This window comes from Amblyraja radiata, chromosome 25 (assembly GCF_010909765.2).
Source record: "Amblyraja radiata isolate CabotCenter1 chromosome 25, sAmbRad1.1.pri, whole genome shotgun sequence".
Lineage (NCBI taxonomy): Eukaryota > Metazoa > Chordata > Chondrichthyes > Rajiformes > Rajidae > Amblyraja > Amblyraja radiata.
Genome location: NC_045980.1, coordinates 20,875,343 through 20,894,645, shown reverse-complemented (window position 1 = coordinate 20,894,645; position 19,303 = coordinate 20,875,343). Strand labels below are relative to the sequence as shown.

Genomic DNA, 19,303 nt, shown 5'->3' with positions numbered 1-19,303 from the left:
GCTCCTGATGCTTGTAATAGATTGTTTATCTGCCGTGGTTTGGCATGAATGTATTTATTGTTGTTTGCATTTTGTTCAGTTATTGTTTTTCAGATGTCCTGGCGTTGCCCGCTATCACCCAGGGTGCCGTTAAGTGCCCTCTGTCAGGGCACAGTGGCTGCTCTTCTGCACCCATGGTGGAAGTGGCAAAGGCTCGGTTCAAAATGCCCCCAGCAAATCCTTCCTTTCTCCTCCACTTCTTCCCTCGGGAAGGGCTTTGCCATTTTCAGCTTGTATTACAGCATCATGGAAGCTTAGATAGCGAAGGAAGCCATTCGGCCCGAACTGTCTATGCTGGGCAGGAAGCGTCTCTCCATCTGAGTCCGTGTCCAGTGCTCGGTCCCTTCACCTCTGGCACGGAGCACGCAGTCATTGTCTACATCCAATGATAGATCCTACTCCCGCTATTACTAACACTAACTCTATTCTACATACACTGGGGACAATTTACACGTATAAATTAACCCAAGCCACTTAACCTACAAACCTGTAGTCTTTGGAGTGTATGAGGAAACCGAAGATCTCGGCGAAAGCCCACACAGGTCACAGGGAGAACGTACAAACTCTGTACAGTCAGCACCTGTAGTCAGGATCGAACCCAGGTGTCTGACGTTGTAAGGCAACCACTCGACCACTGTGCCACTGTACCGCCCCATAGTCGGTTAATCGGTTAACTTCCAGAATCCCATCGCAACTCAGTGAAATATCTTATCATCTTCTCCTTAATCGATCAGTTAAATTAATGAATACCAATCTCTCAACTGGGCACCTCCGATTCAGTCTCTAAACCGCCTGTTACTTCACGCACCTCAACTAACTTTCTTCTCTCTCGGGGTAGTGAATCTGTGGGACTCCCTGCCCCAAGGGTGGTGGGGACTGGACCAATAGATAAACTTACTGAAGGTGGAGATAGATGGATATTCAAATGATCGAGGGGATGAGGGTCATGGAGACCTGGCACAGAGCAGGAGTTAGGACCAGTCTAGAGCAGTGATGATCCCAGGGCAGGCTTGAGGGGCTGAGTGGCCTCCTCTTTCCTACTCTTAGATTCTCTTCTGAGTTTTGTTTGTTTCAGCCCCCGCTTGCCCACCCAGCCGCGAGAGGGACAGAAGGCTTCAAGTCCTATCAGCTCTCCTGCCAATTTCTTCTACCCCCAGAATCGTTCCCCCCCGCCACCCTGTTCCATCTGCCAGTCGCCCTCCACCTCACACTCAACTCACTGGGACTCCGTCCCCTCTCCTCCTCTTCCCATCTGTCCGCCACCCCTCCCTCATCTACGTCCACTCATTACCATCCTCTCTGATCAGATTCAGATTTCCTACCACCTTCCAAAGACGTGGGTGGTATTGTAGGTTAACTGGCCATCTGTGGGTATGGATGAGAAAGTGGGATAACATAGAACCAGCATGAACGGGTGATCAATGGTCAGCATGGGCTCGGAGGGCCGAAGAGCCTGTTTTCATGTTCTATCTCTCAACCAAACTCTGAACCAAATAAATGCTTTGAATTAATTCAGCATCGTGAATTGCATCAAATAAAACAATTTACAACCCTGACTCCCTTTGCTCCTAGATGCCGCCTGACCCACTGAGCTCCTCCAGCAGCTTGTCTCTTACTCCAGATTCTAGCATTGGCGGAGTCTTGCGCCTCCATCTTGTTCCACCATCAGCTTCCTCACACCCTGACTCTTCTCTGCCCTAACCAGAGTTTCATTGTGTCCCGGCATGAGCCTCTCCTTCCACGACTTAGTCCGAGGGGGAGTGTTCTGCATAGCCTCCTACTACCAAACAAACCTCTCTACCATCTTCTGAGATCTTCTGAGATCTTTGTGAGATTGAATGTTCATAATGGATAAACTTTGTGGCCTTTCTCGATGAATAAGATAAATAATTCCTATCAGTGGGATTTCCCTCCTGCAGAACGTGACATGCAATTGAATGGAAAAATACTTATCTGTTGAACCATGCAAATTAGATTACATTGTGCTTCCAATTTTATGCCTCCAGTAAAATCAGTTGGGAAGATGGCTGGTTTCCAGATGAAAGTGTAGATCACCACTTGCTGTGTCAGAGTGTTTGAATAAGTTGCATTTGTTCCCAGGATAGTTTCTGCCCAGAGCTTTGTACAACTGCCTTGTATTTGGAAGTCGTTGCCACTGGGCTGGTGTTGCAAGATGGAGCTACTCACACTGATTCATTTATAAACCGCCTAGAAAGCAGAAAAATACATCATGCCCGTTCCGAAGAGGAAACGATGGGTTCTGAACACCATGGAGGAGGGACAAATATTTGGTCTAAGGTTTAACAAATGTCTGAAAGCAGATGTGAATGAGAGAGAGAGAGATAGAGATATTAAGAAAGGGTGGGACATCTATGACTATGACTCGAGATATGCTGTACTGCCAAAGCTAAATGGATAGAGAGTGGCACAGAAAGGAGGGTGTTGAAAGAGCATAGAAATCTGAAAGTGCTTTAATGGACCAAGTCATGAATAACTCCGAATATTTTATTCTATTCCAGATTCCACGGAGCTGCCGAAAAGACTCAGCCTGGACAGCTCCTCCTCGCTGGAATCTCTCTCCTCGTCTCAATCGGTCTCCAATGCAGCAGGACAGATGAACCCACCGTTCTCCCCCACTTACGGGGACTCGATGGCCTCCGACGCCATCTCTGTGTACAGCCTCAGCTCCATCGCCTCCTCCATGAGCTTCGCGTCCAAGACGGACATCACCGGGGAAGGGGTGCTCCAGCGGGGGAGGCTGGACTACGAGAGGCCGAAGAATGTCTACCCGCACAAGGCGGCGGCGATGTTGGCGAGTGGCTCTTCCCCACAGTCGAACAACGCGAGCAGGGACGAGGAGGAGTACGATGGCTTCTCCATCATCAGCAGCGAGCCGCTGAGTCTGTACACTGATAGCCTCAAGGCGTCTGCCTCGGCCGACAAAGAGAGGACTACTGAGCCCAGCCACAGTCTGGGCGACAGGCACACGCTCAAAGCAAACGCGAGCGCATCCAGCTCCCCGGCTAAAATGGTGCTCATCCCCAGTGCAAACTCACCCTTCCAGAAAGTGGGGTCCAGAAATAAACTGCCGAGCTCAGACACGGGCGAGTCCGACCAGTCCAGCACGGAGACGGACAGCACGGTGAAGTCTCAGGAGGAGAAAGTGTCCAAACTTAATCCCCAGGAGTTGGCGCAGAAGATCTTGGAGGAGACGCAGAGCCACCTGCTCGCTGTGGAGCGACTGTATCAGAGCAGCGGGCCAGGCAACCAGAGGAGCTCCACTGAGGTGGACAGCAGCGCGGTGGGTCATCACGGACCCTCATCGTCTTTTAAGTCTTCGGACACGAGTGCGTTCAGCAAGCCCCCGGCCAGCACTGGGCAGAAGAAGCAGCCGTCTCCTGTCCCTGCAAAACCAAAGCCTCCCACACGCAGCTCCTCGCTGCAAAAGGTCAACTCAGGAAGCAGCACCCCGACCAGCGACACCACCGAGGCGGGGATGTCAGCGGGGGACAGCAGGCAGACCACAGCCCCCTCGTCCCCGGTGATGGATCCATGCCACTCGCCCGCTTTCCCACCCGACCAGTCGCCGGTGAAGATTAAATACCCCAGCTCCCCGTACAGCGGCCACATCTCCAGGTCTCCGAGTTCCGGGCAGCAGTCCCCGGCCGGGAGCAACCCTTCCCCAGCCCTGTCCTACTCGTCGGCCGGCTCCGCTCGCTCCAGCCCGGCCGACATCCCCGACCTGAGCAGGCTGAAAATGACCGCCATCGACGAGAAGGTCAAAGCCGTCCATAACCTCAAAACTTTCTGGGCTAGTGCCACGCAGTCAGCGTCTAGACCTGTCCGCGCACTGCGCTCCAACCCTTCTCTCGCCGGCTCCAAGGCAGATGCTCTAAGTTATTTGAATCTCTCTCCGGCCAGGCGCGCCAAGAAGGAGGGGAAAGAGGACAGGCTGGAACTCAAGGAATTTTCCAAGATCCCCCACTCAGACAAGAAGGCCCAGAACGGCAGCGGAGCTCACCAAGAGACCAGTAAACCCGCAGACACAACGCAACCAACAAACAGCCTTCAGAGGGAGGTGCGCCCGTTGAGACTCCCCTCCGGGAATGGTTATAAATTCTTGTCTCCTCGAAAGTTTCTTCCCACCTCGAAATGCTGAAACCACCTGAACCAGCCATGCCATTTTCTTTAGTGTTCATTGCCTGATGTCCTTGTGGGACGAGCATGTTACAAGTCTACAGCGTCGCGCAGGCAACCCTTTGTAAACTGAACGTTTCTGTGTGGCGTGAACAGTACTACAAATTTTTATACTGTTAAAGAAAGAAAAAAGCAAAAAAAAACCTCCTGTGTACAAATGTCATATTTTTATTGAATCCAGAATGGCATTTTGCCTTGTTTCTTAGTCATTTAATGGTTGATATTGGTTTATAAATGTCAAAAGAAAATCACATTGCAATGTCATCCACAGTCATAGTATTTGTTGGAAGTACATAATAAACTAGGCTTGACAGTTTTAGGTTGCACCCATTTTTTTTATTGATAATTTTTATTGATCCCTTTTTAAAATTAGGACATGTGATGCAATATTTTGGTGCATTTCAGGGGTGTGGGTGACTTTTATATTGTCGCCTTGCACCAACAAAGATGGAGAGTTGTCCTTCCATCCAGGTCACAGGATTTCCCCCCTTGCTTTCAAAACACCATTGCTAATCCACTCAGCAACGCAGCCATGAGGGGTGTAGGTCGGCCTTATAATCATTGCAAAATAATCGGCTCAGATTACTGGCCTCACTCGCCCCTGGATTCTTTGCAAAATAGTTCTTCGCCTTTAGGCTATAACAGCCTCCATCTTTAATTCAACCACCCCTCTATAACTCACCCAACCCTCCACATTTCCATGTGTAATAACAGTGAATGGTAGAACCCTTATCACTTGGTGGAGGGTTCCTTGGGGCTGTTCTGCTGGTTTAAGTGAATTGTAGAGACTGGGACATGCCTAAAGGTGACCATTATTTAACATTGACATCTGAAGCTCAAGAACAAGTGTCTGCTCTGGGCTGAGATGTAGACCGGAGCGAGGATCCATCCAATCTCCCAACACAAACAGTTTTGACTTAAAATCAGAACTAGATATGGATATGATATGAAATGATGGCATTATTGAAGTAGGGTTTCCATTAATTATTGTCAGCAGCCAAACAAACCTCCAAACAAACGATGCCATTGACGACCAGCCCCGCCCTTGTTCTGAGCTATTCCATCCTCTGTCCTCCCACCAATGTTGGATTTAATACAAACAAGCACATTTGGAACTCTCCTGATTTCCAGATTGCCTCTGTAGATTACGATTTATTATTTGGAGAAATTGCTCTCTGGCTGATGAGAAATGTTGGAGGACACTTGTGAGATGGCTTTTAATCAGATCAGGGAGGGAGTCGAGAAAGAATCGTGAAACCTAAAACTCTCAAGCCTAGAAGTATTAGCGTGTCTGTTAAATATGCTCTTGATGGTTGTTGCATAGAATTCTAGGCAAAGCATAATGTAGTGATATGAATTCTAAAGTAAGTGATGAGAAGAACGGGCGGGGTGAGGCAACCGGAGAGATACTGCTGTGTGTGATCCATGTGGTGGCAGGTACTGTCTTGTGGTGTGATCAGTAGTATCGCAGCCTTCCCATGCAGCTGTGTCTGGTTGCTGCACACCAGAGGGCAGGCGTGCAGCATCTTTGTCAGCCTGTCTGCTCACTTCAGCACTGATCCACTGCACCAGATGCGACTTCTGTGAGTCGCTTCAGTGCTTTGCAACGTTAATGGTATTTTCTATTGTCTTCCCCGTCTTCTCCCCCACTCAAATTTATTTTGTAAAGTTCCCTTGTGACACACTTGTTATTTATATTGTATGGATGCTTTATGCACGCAGTCTCAATGATTTCCTGACCTTGTGCCCTTCTGACCCTGGGCTGAGATCAAACACTACTTATAACAAAGGTGGCAAGATCACGTCTCCCTGATATTGTTTGATGCTTCCATCTCTGAAACCTCTGTCCCTATCTCCAGAGTTAAGGGCCTGTCCCACGAGCATGTGACTCCATGCGGCAAGCGCGACCTAACGTGGTCGCTTGAGCCGTAAGGCCTCGCGGGGCCGGTCCCACTTCGATCGCCGGAGCCATATGAAGTTGTGCGGAGCTGGTCCCGACATCGCGCGGGTCTCCGAACAACTGACCGTGTTCAAAAATTCCGCACGGCAACGGCCTGCCGGCCCGCAGCCGCCTCGACGCCATACGTCACGCGCGAACTTCCCGCGGACTTCGCTCGAACTTCATGTCACTCACTCGACCTCCGCGCGGCCCTCCGCTTCTGGTTAGGTCGCGCTTGCCGCATGGAGTCGCATGCTCGTGGGACAGGCCCTTTCGTTTCTCCAAAGTTTTTAAATGTCCTGAGTTTTATCAATGCTCACTCATCTGGCACCCAAATCCTGTCTGATGCAAAATCCCAGTCGCCAGTCCCCCCCGTCCCCAATTCCTTTGGGCTCACACGGCTCCCAATCCCCCATCCGGCCCATCCCACCCCTGCAGTCCTCAGTCTCAGGTATCACACTGTTCCTCCGACAGTGCGTCCCTTCTCACTTCACCGTCAGTGGCAGGTCTCTGTAGCTACATTCCCTGCTTCACCTTCGCTGCATCTTTCTGCACCTTTACATGACTCCTGAAAATCTACCTCTTTAATCTTGCATTTCATCACCTCCCGTAACCAACTTGCACATTTAGTTGCCCTATCTAGTTCTCTTCCTGCCACTGACCACCCCCTCCGTGCCCTGCCTTTTCTGAAGTGCCTTGGGACATTTTATCACGTCTTAGGTGCTAATGTAAGAGTGAGTTGCCTTTGTTACTGGATTTTTAAATAATGAGAAATATCCATAATGGACAAGATGCCATGCGGAAGTGTTTTTGTATTATTGTATTGTAATGCAGTATAAACCATTCAGACTCCCTTTACCAGGGGTAGATCATGGGGTTCCAGATATCTTGTTGAAACTACCTCTTCTGTCGATCAAATTGATTCGCAGGAGATTGGCGATAGTAGATTGCTTAGGCATTGCTCTTCCACGACTCACATCAATGGACCAGGATATATTTGGATCTTTTGTCTTTTCTGTTCAAATATTCGATTTGGAGTGGATTTGAACAGCGTGAAAACGTTCCACATGCCAATCCCTCTCCCTCTACCCAATCTTACCACTGTGTCCATTTCCCATTCCAATGTACCTCTCCCTAGTCCCTGTCTATCTGCAAGGTTAACCACTTGGGTACAGTACATTCTGTGGGCAGGGAAACAGTGTCAGTAATAGCAATGTAATGTCCCTAATGCAGTCTTTGTTTTCTCTGTGTGATGTGGCTTCAGTCGTGAATAAGCAACCATATTGACATCTCAAGGCATGTCACCAGGAGAATTAAATCACTTTACCCGTTGCCATTCCAATTCTCACTTAGCTGGAAGCATGGATGCTAGACTTGGTGAGATGCTGCATCTTGGTCATGAAGTGCCCTGAAGACAGCTCCCACCTGATTCACTTGGAGTAAGAAATGCTGTGTGTTGAAGGTGACTCCGGTATCGTAGCCACATTGGCCAGACTGGCCCTGTCCCTTTGTCCAGATGAGTGTGAAAGAGCCTCGGAAAGTCCTCCTGATATTCCTGCCACCCTGTAACCCACGTGTAGGAAGGAACTGCAGATGCTGAAGATAGACACAAAATGCTGGAATAACTCAGTGGGGCAGCATCTCTGCATAGAAGAAATGGGTGACGTTTCGGGTCGAGACCCTTCTCTCGATCCGTAACGTCACCCATTCCATCTATCCAGAGATGCTGCCTGTCTGGTTAAGTTACTCCAGTATTTTATGCCTGCCCTATAACCCATGTTTGTTTGTAAGGCCATAGATTGAGAGAATTCTTTGCTTTCCAAACAACAAGGACTTCAAAGATAATTCATTGCATATTGGTCGATGCTGCCATCCACAACCCTCCTCCGTCTCTTGCCTTTGTGTTTTTGAACAATTAGAAAACTCTACTTAAAATACAGCATGATCAGGTGTTTCAGTGCAGTCACAAATTGCTTTATCTTCACTATTTTTGCTAACTTCCAGTTTTCCTATCCAGATCCACGTTGTGTTAGATCATTTACACAGCTCTCTCTCTTTGAGTCTTATTGCTGAGATGAATAATATTGTTTGTCCGTCCATAATAATAGCATCTTGGTATAACCTTACAGAATATCAGGTGGGGTCCGCTCTATGTTTTCCAGTCAGTTGATAAACGGACTTGTTTTCTTAAAGCCGATGGCCTGAAGTAACATTGATGGAGCCTGAGACCACGTACGGTTTGATCACCCGAGTTAGCAATGAGATTTAGAGCCTTTGAGAGAGAGTCAAGTCCATTCAGGGACCTTGTCACCACAGTGAAGTATGTGCAGCTGATGCATTGGCAGAGCCTGGCGATGGGGTTGTATCTGGAGTTAGAGAGACCTGAAGCCTGTGTGATCAGAACCATCAGAACCAGGAGCCCACGTGCTCAAACCCACACAATGACGGGCGATTGCCGACTCGGCACTCCACACAGGTCTGGACATGATGTACCTGGGGTCAGGGCACTTAGATGTTCAGGAAGACTTGGAGCCTGTATGATCAGCACACACGGAGACCAGCAGCTCACTCGCTCAAACCCACACAATGACCAGAGATTGCTGGACATGGTGTACCTGCCACACTTGTTCACCCTCAACTCATTTGCAACTCATTTCCTGGGCCTTCAGGTGGACCTGGGTCTGTGTACCTGGGAGCTTCAGACACCTGCACATGTAAGCACAGCATGTGTGTCATACTGACAAAGTGGTGTCGTAGATATGATAGTTCAATCCAGCATTCCTTTACTCTGCTGTGCGATTCCAGGAACGTTGCTCATGAAGGTGTATAGATGCTGTCAGTATATTAACATTTCCTGGACCTGTTTCCATCCAATAGGCAATTATTCTATTCACCATCTCATTCCCCACATTAAGTATCTGGGTGAACCTATCCTAAATGTTAGTCAGAATAAGGAGTCTGAGTTCATTCTGTCCATTCACTCCACAGACGCTGCCTGACCTGCTGACAAGTTCCTCTGGCACTTTGGTGTATTATTGTCACGTGTACAGAGGTACAGTGAAAAGCTTTTTGTTGTTGTGTGCTATCCAGTCAGTGAAAAGACTATACATGATTACAGTTCACTGATACTGTGGGCAGCAGGCCTAGCTCACCGGCCATGGAACCAGGAGATGGAAGCCGCCAAGCCCGGCCCCTTCTGGCCCTCGAAGACGGGAACTGGAGAGGAGGTGGAGGGTGTCGGTGATGGACACTGGACAAGGGATGGTAGGAAGAGGAACCGGGGGGGGGGGGGGTCCTTACCTTCCATGCCCTCAACATCGCCCTCAACCCAGGGGCACGAAGATTTAAGAGGGCCTGGCGAGGGGAGTGACGGCGGTTCACGGGACGATCGGCTGGAGGCGACAGCTACAACGGGCCTTCATGGCCAGCTGCAGCCGGGACTGTGAAATGATGCCAACACCTGGGTTATTTCTACGTATTATGTACTTAATAGACTAGGCATGGCAATAATCTTACTGATCTTAAAGAGAGCGGAGTCAGGGGATATGGGGAGAAGGCAGGAATGGGGTACTGATTGGGGATGATCAGCCATGATCACATTGAATGGCAGTGTTGGCTCGAAGGGCCGAATGGCCAACTCCTGCACCTATTGTCTATTGATCTGTATGCAAAAAAGAATTTCACTGTCGACTAGTACACAAGATAATGAAAGAGCCATTGAACAGGATAAGGGGAATAACAGCACAAGATAGAGTCCAGTAAAGTCTGATTAAAGATAGTCCAAGGGTCTTCAAAGATGTGGATGGAAGGACAGGACCATTCTCCAGTTGGTGATAGGATGGTTTAGTTGACTGATAACAGCTGGGAAGAAACTGTCTCTGAATCTGGAGGTGTGCGTTTTCAGATTCTTGTACCTCTTGCCAGGGGACAGAAGAGTTGGATTGGTATTTGGTTTCACAGTCGTGGCTCAAGAAGGAATTAAGAAGGGGGATGAGAGTGCAATCTTGCCGGGCACCAGTGTTGAGGATTATCATAGAGGATGATTTGTCACCTGTCCTCACGGATTGTGGTCTGTTGGGGCAGGGAGTCGAGGATCCAGTTCAAGAGGTGAGTGCTGACTCCATGTTCCACGTGTTTGGAGATGAGCTTGGATAGGATAATGGTATTGAGAGCTAGAGTCTGGGAATAGAAGTCTGATGTAGCTGTTTCTTTTATCTAGGTGTTCCTGGGATGAATAGGGCCAGGGAGATGGCATCGCTAGCTGTGGCGAACTGCAGTGGATCAAGGTTGCTTGGTAGGCTGCATTGAATGCATTATATAACCAGCCTTTCAAAGCATCTCAGCATCTTTGCCTCTCAGAGCCTTTCAGCCTCTTTGTGTTATGCCCTAAACATTAGTGTTGAATTTAATCCTATATCTTAACCTCAAACCCAGGGAAAACTTTTGTAAATGCATTGTTCATTTACTAAGTTACCCTCGAAGGGTTGGAATTAATATATGTTATTAAACCTTAATACTTTTCTCCCCCAACCAAAGTTTGCAAATGTGTCATGAGCCAGCAACTGTTTATACAACCTTTTTGAACTCGGCAAGAGGTGCTAAATTATCCTTTTCTGCAGTGCTGTCTTTGCAGATAGTACAGTGCCAGTGCATATATAACAGTTAACATGCTGATATTGGCTCCTGTAAATCAATCTAGTTTTTAATTTTCAGCTGTGCCGGTACTCTGAGGTGTCACAAAAAATCCACTGCTTTATGTAAATTGACAGAGTAAAGGGAGCTCATGGATGTAATGCCTTTTGCAAAGAAGGGCTTGAGTTACTGCAGAGGTTGCAGTTGTTCTCTTCCTATCCACGGCTTTGATCCTGCTGCAGAATAGCAGGGGACACATTCTGAAACCTACTGTGAATAATGTGTGGATGATGAATCATGATTCCACCCCACTGAAGGATTCCTGCCCTGAGCGTGTTTTGAAAGCAGTTCTGCCCGTTCATTCCTGATCAGAGATCATTTTTCAGTCATAACTCTACCTGAGTCACTTGTGTTATGAACTTGCAATAGTGATTGAAGGCTGCGTTCTTCCATGATTTATTTTTGGGCCTATTTATGAATGTTCTTGGAAGCGTAGTTTACAGAAAGAGTCCCTGTCCTTGGAATGAGATACTTCCTCATACTTGGTGTCAACCTGTGGCGCTTTACAATGGCAAACACAGCAAGCATTCTGAACATTTGTGCTTGCATTTACTGGTGGAACCTTTAGTTCATTTTACCTGTGATTCTCTTGACAACCTGGAAGCATGTTTCTGAGTCCTTATGAACTGCTGGCACCCAAGAGGTGCTGTCACATTATGGCCCAGAGTGTTCATGATCTGTTATAACTGCAACCCTTGTTTACACCAAGTAGCAATAGTTCTCTCAGAAATATGAGCCCAAACTGGTCTCAAAGATGTTTTGGAATTTGAGCTAAAATTCGTCACACTTGAATGACTCCAGTAGCTTAGGAATCTTTCACAAGCTCGTTCCAGGGTTGTCGTGTGCATTTAAACGCGCTTTCCCCAGCATTGAGAAACCAGGTCAGTTGGACAATAATTGATACATCAATCAGAATAGCTCCAGAATGGAAACGGGATGTTGAAGACAGTGTCTGTAGAGAAAGGAACTCGGTTAATGTTTGAAGTTAATGACCTTTTATCAGTACTTTAATGTTAGAACCACAAGAGGCGAATGAAAGGTTGGAACCCCAACAGGTCAACTCTGCTTCTTTGGAGACACAACAAACTGCAGGTGCTGGAATCTTGAGCAAAACACGAAGTGCTGGAGGAACTCAAGATTCAAGAGAGTTTATTGTCATGTGTCCCTGATAGGACAATGAAATTCTTGTCTTCCAAGGGGTCAGGAACACAAAGGGCCCACCATCAGTGGAGGGAATGGACAGATGACGTTTCAGGTTGTGACCCATCCACGGACACCATCTGCCCTGCTGAAAGTCTCAAGTATTTTTGGTCCTTATTTCAGATTTGCACTTGGTGTAGTTGTTTCACCTTGTGTGTAACTACGGGGCCAGCCTTAAACTTGGCCCTAACGGTCCAGGCTCCGGACCAAGCTGAAACACATCCCCTGACCCATTGCAACAGCTTTGATCTACCTCTAATCCAACGTGAGGCTGTAAAAATCTGTGTACAAATCTCTTCCTGTTGGAAACAAGAGGTGCTTGCACTGGGTATTCTAGGCTTAGAACATCATTTGCGTGTGTGTGGAGCAGTACTGTGCAGCATTGACACGGAGCTCCATTGAGTGTACGTGGTCACAGAGAAGTCGGACTGCTTCAGACCGGGATCAGTAATTACAGCCTTGTGCAGTGTCTGCTCAGGTGATGAGGTGTGAGCTTCTCTGGGTTCAAGGAACCCTAACATGTTGGCAAACACATGGCAGTGCAGGGTGGTGAGAATAAACAGTGATTGGAAATATACTTTTTGCTCAAGAAGATGCAGGATGCAGTATGCAGTATGAAATCTACCTGATCAGTTGTATAGCTGCTGGCATTTGATGCCTTTTGATACATTAATGGTCAGAGATCATCCATAGATTCTGGAGAGAAGGCAGGTACAGGATACCGAGTTGGATGATCAGCCATGATCATATTGAATGGCGGTGCAGGCTCGAAGGGCCGAATGGCCTACTCCTGCACCTATTTTCTATGTTTCTATGTTTCTTATTTTAATCTTAATTATAGCTGCACAATGGAGAGTCCAGTTGCTTCCTTCTCAACGACTGATTTAGTGATTTCCACACCCTGAACAGCAGTTGACACACACTCACACTCCCTCAGTCCCACACTCCCTCAGCATATGTCATTCTAATTCATGGCTAAAGTTGCACAATTTCACATTATATATATGTATATATATATGTGTGTGTGTGTGTATATACACATACACACACATATATATGTGTGTATATATATATATATATATATGTGTGTGTATGTGTATATACACACACAACACACACACATATATATATATATATATATAATATATATACACACGCACATATATACATAAATAACATTTCCAGTGTCAAATCATCCATACTTTGCCATTGTTATACTCTGGTAATTTTTGACAAGACACATCTCTGAAGATGTTAGCAAGTGAAGGGAAATCAAGACTGAGTGAATGGACTGTAAATGGGTGAGAGAGTCAGGGAGAGGAGGGGTGCGTTGGTGTGGCAAAAGCAGGGTCGGTGAGCCCGGGGCTCCCGTTTGTGTTTCGAGGTTCAGGATGGTGCTGTCGGTGGATATTTTCTGCCCCAATTGCAGTGCATCCACCATTACTGCCCTCAGCTGGTCAACCATTGCAACCTTGAAAGTTGAAGGTTTGCCATTGCCTATGCAAGCGAGATATATAATCACCCCAGCAAACAAAATGCATTATTCAAATTAATTCTGTGATACTAAGATGTTAAGATTTTTTTTGGCCTTTTTTTTGTCTTTCATAACCACATACAAGTAGAAAAGTTGGGCAGTTTCCCACTACACGATGCTGTGGAACTTCAGTGCTGACCCTGGAGTTCTAGACTGTAAATAATAAAAATAACCTGTAAACTTGTATATATCTGATTTTATTTGGACACACTGGTTGTCTGAAACCCATTCTCTTCCTTTTTATGGTTTATTTATATGTACATATCTCAGTATTTTTTACAGCAGACACATTTTAATGGGTACCTTTCGATTTGCTTCACACCTGACCAACTGCTTAGGACGAATTTATAAAAGAACTGACGAAGGTGATCAAGATGCTTTATGCAAGGCAGACTTTAACCATGCTGATACAATGGCCATTCTTGTAATACAATATACAGTATCAATTATAATATGCAATTAAAATGTTACAGAAATAGAATTTGGGATACAAAGTTATTACTAAATAAATGCATTGAAACCGGCTAATTTAGACTCTATTTCATGACTGCTATCTTTAATACAGAAATGTTACAAAATTGCCTGTTTGTAGAAACAAGGAACTGCAGATGCTGATTTACAAAAAAGACCCAGAGTGCTGGAGTAACTCACCGCATCAGGCAGTATCTCTGGAGAACATGGATAGGTGATGATTCGGGTCTGAACAAGGGTTCCAACCCAAAACGTCTACTGCTTGATGTTCTCCAAAGACCCGTTGAGGTACTCCAGCTCGTTGTGTCCATGTTGGCCTCTTTGTGTTGGTGATGATAAACGTCCATTGGTCAAGTGGTACAGACAGGAACTGCCCACTGACAACAATATTGACTGAGTGGGTCATTGACCAGTGATCCACCTCGAGATGTCATTCCATAAATTTAATGCAGAATATGAAGCTGGCAGTACCAAACAAACATTGAACATCTACAGAACCAGGCACTAATCACTCAAAGGTAGGTGAAGAGCAGATAATGGGGTCTGCGATCAAGCTGCTATTGATGATACGAGATTCAATAATGCCTCCCCCAAAAGTGTGTGGCCTCGAATTCTTTATCAGTTGTGTGACCTACTGCTGCCTGGATTGATTGAAATCATCATATCAATCTCACTCCCTGTGGCACTGTGCTGGCTGGGAGGAGATTGTACGCACTTGAAACCAGTACGGCACGGAAATCAATAAAATGGGTGTGCGTTGGCAGATTTATCATTTTTACAATCTTCTCAAAAGGCAGAATTTTTCACCCTGAAATTCTCATCCAATAGTCTCACCCTTTCAAAATTATTCCCTTTGCTTAACTTGCCGCCACCACCACCACCATCTCTGCTATCTAAAACTAACTTGTTTCTCACTTTAGATAGACATAAGGTGCTGGAGTAACTCAGCGGGTCAGGCACCATTTCTGGAGAAAAAGGATGGGTGACGTTTCGGGTTGGGAACCTCTCTCAAGGTTCTGATGGAAGTCCTAGCCCTGAACTGTCTGCTGCTTCTCTTTCCACAGATGTCACCTGGCTCTGCCAGTGTTTCCAGCATTTTTCTGTTTTATTTTCATCTTCAAGTTGTCTTGCTATATTTGAAAAAAATACACAAGGCTTCTGCATCTATTTTGAGTCTGTCCCGGCAGATTGGCTTTTAAGAAGTTGATAGCCAGCTTGTGTTTCTCCACATGTAGACTAGACAATGTCAACTCCAGCCAAAAGAGGCTCCCACAATGCAGATCATTAGCTTGGCTTCAGAGCTTGAGTTATAGGGAGAGGATGGATAGATTAGAGATACAGCGTGGAAACTGGCACTTTGGCCCACCGAGTCCGCACATATTAATACTCTACTACACTAGGGACAATGTTACAGTTATACCAAGCCATTTTACCTCCATACCTGTACGTCTTTGGAGTGTGGGAGGAAACCGAAGATCTCGGAGATAATACATGCGGTCACGGGGAGAACTACCAACGCCGTACAGACAGAACCCGTAGTCGGGATCGAACCCGGAACTCCGGCGCTGCAAGCGCTGTACTGTAAGGCAGCAACTCTACCGCTGCGCCACCATGCGACCTGGGACTTTCTTCTTTGAAGCGTAGGAGGCTGAGGGGAACGTCATTGAGGTGTACAAGGTCACGAGGGGCAAGGATAAAGTTTCACCCAGGGTAGAGGATTCTAAATCTACAGGGCATAGGCTTAAAGTGAAAGATGAGAGGCTTGTCTGTATCTGGAACGAGCTGCCAGAGGAAGCTACAGATTATGACTTTTCAAAGACATTTGGACAAAAAGCAGGATAGGAAATGTTTCACGGGCAAGTGGCCAAATGAGGGCGAATGGCCATAAGGTCATAAGGAATGGGAGTAGAATTAGGCCATTCGGCCCATCAAGTCTACTCTGCCATTCAATCGTGGCTGATCTATCTCTCCCTCCTAACCCCATTCTCCTGCCTTCTCCCCATAACCTCTGACACCTGTACTAATCAAGAATGTATCTTTGCCTTAAAAATATCGACTGACCTGGCCTCCACATCCTTCTGTGGCAATGAATTCCATAGATTCACCACCCTGTGGCTCATATTGACCAGCCGAATATGCCAGCCTGGTCAGCATGGACAGGGTGGGCTGAAGGGTCTGTTCCTGTGATATACAGCTCTATAACTCAATCATGTCTAAAGCCCAGGACTGAAGCTTTCTGCACCTCGTGGGTGATCGCAGAGCTGGTTAAGTCTGCTGCCAAGGCTGACTTTAAATATTTCCCCTCAGTGATAGCTCTTACATTTCATCAATTAATGAGACAGATTGACAAATTACTTATTGGTCTTTGCAGAAACAAATTCAATGGCAAACTAATTAGCATTTTAACCACATTTTGATACAGTGCCTTACCTAAACTTCATTTCATTCCAAAAGTTCCACATTTATTTCAAGTTAAGTTTTTCCTCTTTATTTGGGGGGGGGGGGGGGGGGGGGTCGGACTGAGTGTGTCGGATGAGGGGGAGGAGAGGAGAGAGAGGATAGAGGGGGAGATTTGGAATCCCAGCTGAATGTGGTGAGAGACCTATCTGACGTTTCACCGGTTAAGAATGCGCCCAATGTATATTTTATAGTTCATTCCAGGAGTTGTTTTGGGTTGTATTAATGATCAGACTTCTTTTTGAATTTATATGGTAATGATTATTGGTTTTGAAAATTCATGACTGATGTGGTTGTTTTTTTTAATTTCCCCGTGTTTTCTCAGCATTGTAGCATTGATAGGACGAGAATCCATTTGCGCCCATATGGAAAAAGGTGCTTGTACAGGGAAACAACCCCCCCCCCGCCCCCCCGCCCTCCTCTCCATTCACTGTCATGTTACTGAAACAGAACATTTAAATTGCCAGTAAATTGCATAGAACATAGAACAGTACAGCACAGGAACAGGCCCTTCGGCCCACAATGTCCGTGCCGAACATGGCACCAAGTTAAACGAATCTCCTCTGCCTGCACATGATCCATATCCCTCCACTCCCCACATATCCATGTGCCTATCTAAAAGCCTCTTTAAAGCCACTATCGCATCTGCCTCCACAACCAACCCCAGCAGCGAGTTCCAGGCCCCCATCCCTCTCTGCCTAAAGCACTGAGAACCTCACCGTAAGATTGACAAGATACTCATGTCATCTTGTAAGTGTTACCCCTAATTCCTTTTCTTATTTCCAGAGATTTACAGAGCGTGTTGTTGGATTCGCTGGCGGAGGTTCCTCGGAGTTTGAATTGTTGCTGCAATCTGCACACGGTAAGAGCGAGCCCTCTAGACATGACCGTTGAATGGGATGTCCTCAAATTATCCGTTGCCTCCCCACTGTGGAATGAGAAATTTAATTTAGTGATTTGAATTCTATGAATTCAGTCTTGGCCATATGTTGTGTGTATGGGTGTTCAAGAGGGAACTGCAGATGCTGGAGAATCGAAGGTAGACATGATTGCTGGAGAAACTCAGTGGGTGCGGCAGCATCTATGGAGTGAAGGAAATAGGCAACGTTTCGGGCCAAAACCCTTCTTCAAACTGTTGTGTGTATGGAATGGGCTGGACCATCTCCGACATCTATCTACCGTTTCTCGATCTCACCATCTCCATCACAGGAGACAGACTATTGACCGACATCTACTACAAACCTACTGACTCCCATAGCTATTTAGACTACACTTCTTCCCACCCTGCGTCCTGTAAAGACTCTAACCCCTACTGCCGCATCTGCATGCAGGATGAGGTTTTCTATACAAGATCATCAAAGATGTCCTCATTCTTTAGGAAACAGGGGTTCCCCTCTTCCATTATAGATGAGGCTCTCTTTAAGGTCTCCTTGATGTGCCGCAGCTCTGCTCTTGCTCCCCCTTCCCCCATTTGCAACAAGGACAGAATCCCCCCTTGTCCTCACCTTCCATCCCATCAGCCGTCACGTACAGCATATAATCCTCCAACATTTTCGTCACCTCCAACGGGATCCCACTACTGGCCACATCTTCCCATCTCCACCCCTTTCTGCTTTCCGCAGAGACCGTTCCCTCCGCAACTCCCTGGTCAACTCGTCCCTTCCCACCCAAACCACCCCCTCCCCAGGCACTTACTCCTGCAACCGCAGGAGATGCAACACCTGTCCCTTTACCGCTCCCCTTGACTCCATCCAAGGACCCCAACAGTCTTTTAAGGTAAGGCAGAGGTTCACTTGCACCTCCTCCAACCTCATCTACTGTATCCACTGTTCCAGGTGTCAACTTCTGTAGAGCGCCGAGACCAAGCGCAGGCTCGTGGAGGTACAACGTTCCCGACATGATTCCTTCAATGAGAAAATTATTTATACTGAGTTTGTGATGTAACTAAAACTGTCAAAGACACTTGGACTCACTCCAAGATAGGAGGAAGCCAGGCAAATATGTTACTGTAGTAATGTGGTATCAATAAGCCCTCCAATTTTCATAATGAGCACATCAGCTACCGTAGACATCTGTATGTGTTTCAAGTATAAATTATGAGCAATCTGATGGGAATGAAAGTTCCTGTGGGAGTACATCCATTTAGTTAGTGGATGAATTCCAGTTTCTCTCACGCTAATCATGTTAAGGACATTGAAGCTGATGATGATCGGGTATGTAGCTGTTTGGCAGGTCTACTTTTCCTATTACAGGTCCACCACCGATTTTCGGGCACCCGTGGTTCCAGAGCCTCGCAGTATTACCTGTTTGCCGGACCAACAGAGGTCACAGCCTTGTGGGTGGGGGGGGCCAAGACATCCGCCCGCAAAGTCGGCCGCGGAAGTCGGGTGTGGGAAGGCCGGAGTTTTCGGGGGGACATCCAGGGGGGATTTCATGTGCGCTCTCATAATTTTGGCTGGATTAAAGGGGATGCAGGACCACCAGTTGCCAGAAAATCGGTAGTGGACCTGGTACTATAGGGTGAGGTTCCCTCACCAATTGTCCAGCGGTGTCCCTTATTTGCAAATCAGTTGATGCATGCTCTACATCACAACAGGATCACTAATGGTGGGTGTCCCCCACTAACTGTAGCAGGTTGCACCTCACTTTTCATGCCTGGTTGAGATGCTCTCTTCCCATGGGGGCAACTAACTGGGCAGCCGACCCAAGCATCACCCTGCGGTGAGAATCCATCAGGGTGACTTGGACATGTTGGGTGAGTGGGCAGATGCAGT

General features: G+C 46.9%; 1 protein-coding gene and 1 long non-coding RNA gene across 5 annotated transcripts in view; both read left to right on the top strand.

The window, feature by feature from the left end:
• ttc28 (tetratricopeptide repeat domain 28) overlaps positions 1-4,552 on the top strand; it is a 530,600-nt gene extending 526,048 nt beyond the window's left edge. For all 4 annotated transcript variants that reach the window (XM_033043376.1, XM_033043375.1, XM_033043374.1 and 1 more), the window contains one exon: positions 2,559-4,552. In XM_033043376.1, coding sequence (XP_032899267.1) covers positions 2,559-4,198 — 1,640 coding nt within the window. In that variant the 3' untranslated portion in view covers positions 4,199-4,552. The remainder of the gene's footprint in view (positions 1-2,558) is intronic.
• A 1,360-nt stretch (positions 4,553-5,912) lies between these two features.
• LOC116987386 lies at positions 5,913-19,033 on the top strand. The gene is made up of 3 exons (XR_004415705.1): positions 5,913-5,923; positions 9,130-9,131; positions 18,953-19,033. It is a non-coding gene; the product is annotated as an uncharacterized LOC116987386 (long non-coding RNA).
• Positions 19,034-19,303: the final 270 nt, after the last annotated feature.